The 10,247-nt window shown below is 43.5% G+C and overlaps 1 protein-coding gene and 2 long non-coding RNA genes across 7 annotated transcripts in view; all 3 read right to left on the reverse strand.

Annotated features, from left to right (window-relative positions):
• Positions 1-2,331, reverse strand: part of LOC109518460 (uncharacterized) — a 4,147-nt gene extending 1,816 nt beyond the window's left edge. Inside the window, exons 1-2 of the long non-coding RNA XR_002168772.1 lie at positions 1,275-2,331; positions 1,001-1,187 (exon numbers count right to left, since the gene is read on the reverse strand). This is a non-coding gene — a long non-coding RNA (uncharacterized LOC109518460). The remainder of the gene's footprint in view (positions 1-1,000; positions 1,188-1,274) is intronic.
• Positions 2,332-3,639: 1,308 nt separating this feature from the next.
• LOC109518857 (uncharacterized) lies at positions 3,640-5,555 on the reverse strand. Of its 2 annotated transcripts, none has more exons than XR_002168837.1 (3): positions 5,234-5,555; positions 4,894-5,189; positions 3,640-4,620 (listed from the first exon to the last, which is right to left on the reverse strand). It is a non-coding gene; the product is annotated as an uncharacterized LOC109518857 (long non-coding RNA). The 2 variants fall into 2 exon arrangements; XR_002168836.1 differs by having other exon boundaries at positions 5,230-5,555.
• A 1,760-nt stretch (positions 5,556-7,315) lies between these two features.
• LOC109518982 (enhancer of polycomb homolog 1-like) overlaps positions 7,316-10,247 on the reverse strand; it is a 24,673-nt gene continuing 21,741 nt past the window's right edge. For all 4 annotated transcript variants that reach the window (XM_019875207.1, XM_019875198.1, XM_019875189.1 and 1 more), the window contains 2 exons: positions 9,145-9,538; positions 7,316-8,713 (listed from right to left, as the gene is read on the reverse strand). In XM_019875207.1, coding sequence (XP_019730766.1) covers positions 8,641-8,713; positions 9,145-9,538 — 467 coding nt within the window. In that variant the 3' untranslated portion in view covers positions 7,316-8,640. The remainder of the gene's footprint in view (positions 8,714-9,144; positions 9,539-10,247) is intronic.

Genomic DNA, 10,247 nt, shown 5'->3' on the forward strand with positions numbered 1-10,247 from the left:
CCCCCAAGAACCACTTTTGACCTCCCGCCCCCCCACCTCAGCAAAACAATTGTTCACATGTCCGAGCTCATCTCCTGGTGGGTGCGGCGTACCGCCTAAGTCCGTCTCGTGGCTCTTTCTAATGTCGTGACTTGAGCTTCCTTTTTCCGATTGCAATGCCTGCAACAATCTTGTTGCCAAATCATTAGTAGCTCTTGATTAAAACACGAGTACCCGAGAATCCAGTTTTTACAGAGTTGTTAAAAGGGCCTTCTCTAAACTGCGAAGTTGAACAATCGAACGACATCATCCTGCCATTCACATCTGCATCTACTGCATCCAAGTATTCGGTTGCCAGAATGCTAATGCTAATTTTTGGGACGACCAAAGGGTTACAGCATTCAATGGGAAGAAGTTGATCTTCCGTCCTTTCGTCCGCCACCTTGTCTGGCTTCAAGGGTTTTTCGAGAGTGGATTGTGACGGGGGGGCCACTTGGAATGTTCCTTGAACAAACGCGGCGGCGCATCGTGGAGATAAAGACGCGCTCAGGTTGCGTTCCTGACAGCGCGGGACTGATAGGCGTCACTCCGGCATGCGAGGGACAACGCTCGAGAGGCCGTCGTGCCGATAAGACGCTCGCACCTCGTTCGGTGGCCTCCACCGTGACTGACTGCCGGTTAGCTTACAAAAGTTTTTTTTTTTTTTTTTTGGGGACATTTCTTCCATGCCGCTCAACATTGAAGGTCATCGAGATTGGCTTTCTTAAAAATCTGAGGATCATAATTTTTAACGCCAACCGAGCACAACTACTAAAAAGGAAGAAATAGTTTTAAGATGCAAGTCAAAACAACTCCGCAAAATATTTGTGGAGAATACTAACTAGCTTCCTAGCATGGTTGCCAGATACAGTATATACATGTTTGATGACTTTGTGTGGTTGTTAAAGACATTTCATTTGCAGCTGAAAGAAAGCAAAAACGAGTCCAGTTGCCGCCATTCAACTTTTGCGAAGCGCTTTACCTCTTTGGATTCATGTCGGTAAAGTAGCGCCACCTGCAGGCACCGGCCACCTCCTCCCAAGTGCTGTTTTTGCTACGTTCCAGTCAAAGTTCTGGCTCAAGAAAGAGCTGACACGGGACCGTGCTGGTGTCTTTAAGTTCTTTCTTTCAGACGCAAGAATCCTCGCCCTGAAATGACATCTGAAATACTAGGAGGAAAAAAAAAAAAAAAGTAAAATATTTAACTGCTGCAGTCACATGTTGGCATGACAAAGTACATCTGTTGTGATTCCCACCAACGGTCGTGTCACATCCAATTTGCTGTTCCAGCAGACAACACCCGCGGTGGTAAACGTCTGGTCTTGTCCTTGGCGGACGTTTTTTCTTTGTCATGATGTCATCACTCAACAAGGTGAGTCTGGTAAGAGAAGGTGACGGGCGTTGTGGGGGGGAGTGGTGGGGGGGGGGGAGTTTCCGGACAACATTGTGATCTACATTTGGTTGACCGGCTTCTCCAAAAACAAAAGACATCTGTAGGCAGCATCTGGACCGGGTTTGGAATGCGCAGCTTACTGACGTGTCGACTTGGGTCTGAGGCAGGGATTCCCATGGGTGGACGCGTGGCCGTCCTCCAGGGAAGTCTTGGGTTCCAATCTTAAATCTGTGTCCCCTTTTGAGGGGCGCAAGGGAGACGGACGATCCAGTATGAACTGGATTGATCAAACTGGGCATGCAAAGAGACCAAATGGAAACGCAGCACAAGCTCACTTGCTATTGATCAAAAATGCGGATGACCCGTTGTTGAACTGAAACATGAAAACGCGCCATTAAATTTGTTTTTCTACTCAGGCACATCTTTGGGTCCCTTGAAAGGCACTTGATAAATCCAAGTGACAGTGGCGACAGTCAGAAGGAGCAAAGCAGCGTTTCACAACTAAATGACTCCGAAAGCTGCAGTGAGTCTGTTTTGCTGAGGATAAAGAATATATGAATGTGAATATTCTTCTATTATCTGCCTACACGTGCTTCTGTGTGTTCAAATACATTGTTTAAATTTAAACTGACATCAATGCTAGTTTCATTAGCCCGTCTGTGACTTTGGGTGCTGTGCGTTAGCATTAAGCTAGTTGACTTTCCCAGGTTTTCTGGTCTTCGGGTGACTTGGTTTTATGTTTCAATTTCATGCTCAGGTAAGAATTGTTCACCATCTGCTGCTTTTTGCTCTCAACTCAAGACAGAAAAAAAATTGGCAGAGTGACAGTTTGTAGATTTAAAAACGTCTCAATTGGGTCACTGGTAATTCGAGATCACACTGTATTATGATTATTGTCATTACTTTTAGGCTGCCTCGCACAGGAATATTAATGATAAAATCGATCGACAAGAATTTTGCCAATTTGGTCCTCATCGAAATGACGATAGTTCCGCTTGTCCTGCAGGCTTAAGTGGTTCTGAATGGATGAAGTGGGTGGTGGCGCTGGGGTTGTCTAAGTGTGCGCGTCTGTGCTTGGAAGCCGAAATCCAAATGTTTAGTTGACAAAAGAGCAGCTACTGACAGTAGGCAGGGGGTGGGGTTGCCGGAGGAAAAAGAGGCGCCGTGTGGGGGGGATTATTTGTCTATCTGTGCTGAGAGTGATTGGCAGCGACTTGAGCCAAAAGGTCACGTCTGCTTTTAAGAGTGAAAGTTGATCTTCTTAAAAAAAAAAAAAAAAAAGCCCCCGAGAAAGAGGAAGTCCAGCATTGCGCCTGCCTGCAGCGTCACAACTTGAAAAAGGGTCCTCAAAGCAGAATGCAAATAAACAAATCATGTGTACGAAATAAAAAGATGAGCTTGACATTCACATCTGAAACTGACATTTCAAACGTGAATTAAATCAAGTTAAACACTCCCGTGGCGTCGTTTTGTTTGGACTTTAAAAGGCCGAGTGCAAGCAGTCGCCAGGGAAGTGTGTGTGTGTGTGTGTGTGTGTGTGTGTGTTTGTGTGTGTCAGGCAGCCAGACTTTGTTCATTCATCCTGCGCTTGGCTAGGCCTGTCGATCCGAGCGGAAAGTAAGACGGAAAAAATGAACTCCTGCTCACCTACGAGGAGTCTCCAGTCAGGGCTGGGGGCTGATTTGTTTGAATGTCAAAATTTTTTGTATGACTACTGGTTCTTTTTCAACATGTATTTAATCACATATACTCAGATTTATTTTAATCACCCCCAAACACAAAATTCCAGTTTCAACCTTGCCTCGGAGTTACAGTTGTGCAAGGCCACAGTTTTCAATTTGTGTCTTGGACTGATGCAAATAATTTGCAAACAAAAAGTTGCCCCAAACTACAGAAGACACAAACCGGACAGCCGATTTAATAGGCTGACATTAGCGTTTTTAAAATTTTTAAATTAGATTTTTTTTGCAGGGTTTTTTTAATTTTTTTTTTTTATACATCAACACATTACAATAGAAGACAAAGATATTGAAACATCCCACCCACTCCCAATCATCTGCATCAGAAACAAAGGTCTTTATACATTGTCTTGTGCAAGGCCATAGTTTTCAATTTGTGTCTTGGACTGATGCAAATAGTCAACATGACTACTGTATTTGCAAAAAAAAAAGTTGCCGGACAGCCAATTTAATAGGCTGACATTAGCATTTTAAAAAAATTTTAATTTGATTTTTTTGCAGGTTTTTTTTTTTTATACATCAACACAATACAGTAGAAGACAAAGATAATGACATTGAAACATCCCACCCACTCCCAATCATCTGCATCAGAAACAAAGGTCTTTATACATTGTGTTAAAATGTTCTTTGTATGTATTTATACATATATATCCAAAGTACGAGAGATATCGTTACTCGATATCAGTTGAGTACAGAATCACCTAAGCCGTAAACAGCCCGGCCAGAAGACTTAAAGATGGAGGTGGTCCACTCGAGTTCTTAGTGTTTCCCTTTTGTGGTATGTTATTAACCCACGAGGGAAGAACATTTCTGAACCTGGTCACCGTGGCAACACTGCCATTAAATAACACTTTTTGTTCTCTTTATATGGTTTAAAAATAGGCCTTGGATCTCTATTTATCTCCCCCAAGGACATAGGTGACATCAAGGAGGCTTGCCGGGAATGTCAGCGTTTTCACTTTTTCAAGAAAATTCTCACACACAGATTTCCAACAGCATAGCTCATCTCCATTCGAACCTTTGGTGGCACACAAACAAGATTTCGGTCTTTTAGATTCAAACAACACAGTAAGTTATTTTTTTCCAAATCTTAACGGGATCTTGGTGCCAAGGAACTATGCTGCAGTGAGTTGAGGGGCTTCATTTAGAATATTGGTGTTTCACCACCTTGTTGGCAAGGAACTGTGTTGGAGCTGATGGAGGAGATTCATTTAATCAAAAGTAGTACTTGGCGACATGTTTACTTAAGTCCATATCGCATATTTTCCAAATTATTGTGGACATTGCGCTCCAACCAAATGTATTATAAAACCATTTCCACTAAACTACTGAAGTTTAAAAAAAAAAAAAAGTTTCTTTTCTCATGCAGAGCGGACACATACCTCAGTGCTCCTGCTCGGGTAAATCCACCGAACGTTTCCACTTTCCTTTTTCCCATCGTGTGCTCGTCATTGGTCAGGAAGGAAGGCGCTGGCAAGCATAAAAAAAATAAATAAAAAAGAACAGTGACATTTTTCCAGCTTTAATCAACAGAAGGAATAAATGACAAAGTCTGGTGAAAGAAGATCCAAAGGGGGAAAAAAAACATCAGGAAAAGGTCATGCTACATTATGTCATCCTAGATCAATACAAAACCAAGTCATGTATAAAATTAAGATTTTGTACCTTTTCAAAAGTTATAATAAATTACATTACTTTTCTTTTAGTGTACTTGGCGTTTGTGAAAGGAAAAGAAAAAGTCACCTGATTTTCCACCCGAGATGTCAACATTTCAAACACTTTCTGGTTTTCTTCTTTTATCCTTGCTGACAAAGGCATCACAGCCCCACGTGTAACCTGGTGAAACGTGACGGAATTTTGGGTTTTTAACTCAGGGTTATTTGTTTTATCGCAAACACCCTTACACGCAGCCGCTACTGTGTAGCTAGCATGCTATTTGTTTGGTGAAAGTCAAAAAGGTTGACCTATGACAGGCCATAATTTGAAGGCTGGCCTGTTCCGTTACGACAAGAATACGCGTGGAGCCACTCATGAGAAAACTGCTCATACAGACCCGCGCAAGAAACCCCGGAAACAAACAAACAAAAAAAACAAAACAGCAGCCATCACGAGTGGTCGCAAACATTTCAGCGGCACAGGAAAGACATGTCGCCTAGGTGTTGTAATTCCCTCACTAATGACGACAAATGGTCTTGCTAGAGCCCTTTGTGCCAACATAAAATGTTTGGACACCTCGTTACTCGGCTTTCCATTGTCTGCCAGGCCAACAATAACGCCGTAAAAGTGAGTTGGCACTTTTTTTGATGACATCATGATTGTGCCATCTCTGATTGGCCAAAAGGCCACTGGGGCTAATTAGCTTTTTTGGAGGGGCCGGGGGAGGGGACTAGCACTTGACAGACAGAATGGCAGAAATGTGATTTGAATTTGTTTTTCTTTTTCGAAGGAATCTGCCCGTCAGATTCCTCTCAATTTAGCGGCTAACGGCGTCTGGTCCTAATAAGCCGACGCGGCTTTCACGTTAAGTATCGGGTTGTTGGTCCTCGATAAGCCCTTGAGCCCCCTCCCGCACGCTTTCCCACAAGGATGACGGGCTCGGTGGGCGTGAGCGGGTCCGTGGGTGACTCAGTTGGTTTGATTGTCTGGAAGAAAAAAAAAACAAAACACTTGTCAAGTCACAAGTCGTTCATTCCGCGACAGCTCCGGAGATTACGGCAGTTGTACTGTATGTTTGAATGCATGCGCGCGTGCGCTCACGACAGGCTGCACAAGTACAACTTGTCCACACGGTGGCGCTAAACATTTGTAGCAAATACGTATTTTAATGAGCTACATAAATGTGGATATATAAAATTACAAATTGATCACGAAACATTTTATTTTACGTATTTCATTCATGCGTTTATTTACTTTGACTAATCCGACCCGTTTTTTTTAAATGCAGTCTACATTTATTTGTAATTGATGTTTAATTGGTTGAACGAGGGTTCATTATTTGTTTGCTTAATGTTTCTTTCATAATTATTTGATTTGAAACGACAAAATAACGAAGTGGGTTAATAAAATAATCACAGGGGGTGAGGGAAACCCTTCAAATAATCAGCGTTCCATCTCCAGACTGTGATGTTATCGGTCGTTGACACGCCACGTGAAAAGATTATCCTTTTAAATAGGGTTGGCCATAAATTTGCCTCTGATTACATTAAAGATTAAGGAAATTTGTCTTGCTTTCTGTAGGCCACCTGGTAAAAATGCACCGCTGCCAATGACCACAATTTGTCCCGGTGGACCTCTTGAAAGCGCAATAACGATGCAGTTGCGCTACCTAGCGGCCAGGATGGCTAATTACAGTGTCAATTGAAGAATTTGGACGGTGTCCTGAGATGTTCCTGATATTCGGTCCCAATTTAGCTGTGACTCGGTGTAATTTGATTCTGAAAATTGGGGCTTTGTGTAAATAGTTCTGTACGTGGGATGGATAATTCCCAGGATGAATGGTTTGACACGTTGTCAAAAGTGAGGGGGACAACAAATAAGGCCTACGCTGCAATTGCAGATGAAGCAATTTTTCCCAAGTTTTATTTTTATGTGACATCCAAAAATCCAACTGAGCTACACAAAGTTTAGGATGCCTAGTTAGATTTAATGCGTGATGCGTGAGAGGAAAGCAGGTTTGTGACCCAATGTGAAATATTTGTTTTTCAGTCCAATTGAACTACAGAAGCAGCTCACCTAACTTCAACCGTGGCATTTTAGCTCAAAGGCTATATTATCCTCAAAAAATGCTTTTTGTCCCGACTCTTAATAATATAGCAGGTTTCAGCAAGACAGTTCTGTGACATTTTTCGTGCACTTCCGTTATATTAAGTTCAATAAAGCTGCCGAAACAGGAACTGCAGTCAGCTTTAACCACAAATGCACTCGCTACCTTCCATTGGGAAACGCTCAAGTGCCGTCTTCATCTGGAGCTGTTCAGAATTTAAAAAATAAAATGGGAGTAGGACAAAAACAAAACATTTCAAAATAGAACATACTCACCAACCAATCAAGAGGATGAAAGGAAAAAGTGGCTGTTATTCCGTGCTGAATTTTAAATCTGAAGAATTGAATAAACAGGCTCATTGCTAATGCTAGACAGACAAACAAAAGAAATCAACATTGTAAGTCACATTTAATGCCCTGGGCTTTATTGTCTTATTTTAGTGGGAATTCTGTCACATTTTCTCTTTTATTATTTTTTTTACATTTTTTTTCAGCTTCCAGGTGGGACAAGTAAACCCCAAGGACATCCCGCCAGCTGAGCCGGTGTTCAAGAACCCCCCCACCCCTCCACAAAGCGCACAAGCACTACTAAGTAATGCTGCCTTTGTGCCGGACTCTTCACAGAAGAGAAGTCATAAAATTCCCCAAAGGAAGGCACCCAAAATACTTGTGGTTTTGTTGGCTTCAAAGCCATCTGGAGAGATTCTTTTGTTTGTTTCTCAAATAAAGAAGAAAAAAAAAGGAGGGGAGGAGGGGCTAATGATCCCCTGATTTTGCTTTCTCCCCTCTTGAAAAACTGGAATGATGAAACACGTTCAGTCGCCTCCCTTATCGTCATCTATGCATCGAACAAACCAAACCGTGACATTTAAAAGCTTACAATCGAGTTGACCACAAGAACACAAAATAGAAAAATAACTCTTAATACAAAAAAAAAAGTTGGTGGGATTTAACGACTCAAATGAAATCAAAAGAACACCGGGGCTTGTTGCATGAAATAATGGACGATCCCCCTTCCAACCCAAAATACAAAAAGCAGCATTGTCGTTATCAAAAAGCCATCGACGGAAAAGACAAAAACCCACAAAAATAGTGCTTTTAAAACGAAGCAGCAAAGGCTTCTGGGAAGAGACGTCATCCCGGTTTGAATAGGCGCCGTTCAGCACATCCGACACCGCCGCCGCCATCTTTTCCTTCCGACAGGTTGGGGTTGACAACGTAAGAAAGACACACGGGAGGCTGCGGCCAGCTGACATGTATAAGAGCACAGGAAGCGAACAAAAGTACAGTGTACAAATAAGAGTCCTCCACCCCCACCAAAAAAAAAAAAAAGTGTAAACACGGCACAATAAATAGATCAAAAGCAGCATCTCGCACCATGCATGTGATAAAACGTCTCTATACAACTCCCACACACAGACACACACACAAACACACCGTACTTTTTTTTTTCCATTCTCTTTTACGCTCCCAAGTGCAAAACATCACAAACGGACAGTTGTGTATTCAAGTGGTATGTACAAATAAGTCCTTACTGTACACATATGCACAATGTACACCACGCATGTCTCTGAAAGGTAACAAAAAGAACAAAACACGTTTTTAAAAAGGACGACGTGGTGATCTGCCTGTCATCCTGGCAGTCCCTTTTTGACCCCCCCCCACCCCTCGACGCTACGATGCACAGCACCTGAAAACTCAAATCGATTCGGCTGCCCTCCGCCGCCATTACGTCACTTCCATGGCCACTGTGTTGTCGACGATGTTGTTCAGAGACGATTTGTCCTCCTCGCGCTTCTCCCTGCCCAAAACACACAAAAAAAGTGTTTACTTACATCCAGCTCATGACAAAAAGAAAACTTTAACATGTCTCGATTTAATTCTATTTCAACTCAGAGGACAGACTGCGATAAGATAACGATGATTACAATTTGCAATATGGGCAAGATTCACGTCCATTCAGTTTCAGATGTTCTACCATTCTATTAAATTCCAATTCCGAGAACTTTAATTAGAGTTCAAATGGACAGGGTTTGATTATTTGTCACAAAAGAGCGACGGCCACGTTTCAAAAATGAAAACAAATTATATCATTTTAGAGAGTAACTCCCGAGTTCATCGGATTTTTAACCATTCATGTTGTTAACCGACCTAAAAAACAGATTTCACTACATAATGCCAAACACATTTTTAATTTTCTTCTAATTTTTCCCATCTTGGCAGAGTCCTCACCTGGAGTTGATGTCCAGTGACGGTGTGGCAGGGACTTTGGGCTTCTGCAGGGTGGTGGCGGCGGACAGTTTTAAGGCAGAGGGCGGCACGCCGGCCAGGGCGCGCGGCAGATGGCGCCCTGCCAGGTTGCCGGTCGACGGAACGCTCAGACAGATGTTGTTCCCGATGAGGACCTGAGTGGCGGCGGCGGGGGCGGCGCCGGCCGGGGCGCATCCCAGCAGGCCCAGCGCCGCGTGGTTGCCCGGGGCGGCCGCCAGGGAGAGGGGGACGGCGTTGGCGGTGGGCGGAGGCGCGGCCGGAGGCTGCAGGAAAGCGGGGGCGGCCGCAGTGGGCGACGGGTGGCTGGGGTGAAGCGCTGTGGCCGTGCCGGACAGATGCAAACCTTTCAAGACACCTGACGACGACAAACAACCAACCAACCATCTTTAGAAGGAAGATACGTGCCAACAACTACGTTGCTGACATTTTAGCTCCATGTTAGCTAATGCGTTATAGGCTAGCATCACGAGTTCGAACACATTCCGCAGTGCTTCACTGAACAAGTTCATAAAATACGCAGCCAAGGCCACAACTCACTCACCACAAACTCAGCCAGCCAAGTCTACACTCTCATTTGCTGACACCCACATCACTTACCAGGCCAGGCCTTCTTAAGCCATATAAACTTAAAGTCACAGATGCAACAGTAGAACGTGACATTAAGCCTTTTGGCGTGAACCAGAAACGGCACGGGCACTCATAAAACAATAGAATAGCTTTCAATGATTAATTCCTTTTTTGTATCAGAGATGAAAGTGGACTTTTCTGAAAATTCCGGAAAAAATAAATAAATAAATGTGTGTGTGTGTGTGTGTGTGTGTGCGCACACACACACATGCGCGCGCACGCACGCACGCACGCACTTGGCCGATCAAGCATGAATTAGTTTATACAAAACGCTATTCAAATACTCGACATTAAATGATTAATCTTCCTTTTGAGTGCACACGTGTACCCTTTGTGGCTTCCATTCGGGCCGAAATTTCGAAATCTCCAAGATATGGCGAGGCCATGAGAATGCGAGGCGAGGGTATTACTGTTGTGGCGACTCCACTCAAGCGGAG

The sequence above is a fragment of the Hippocampus comes genome, unplaced genomic scaffold, assembly GCF_001891065.2.
Source record: "Hippocampus comes isolate QL1 unplaced genomic scaffold, H_comes_QL1_v1.1 scaffold25, whole genome shotgun sequence".
NCBI classification, from domain to species: domain Eukaryota; kingdom Metazoa; phylum Chordata; class Actinopteri; order Syngnathiformes; family Syngnathidae; genus Hippocampus; species Hippocampus comes.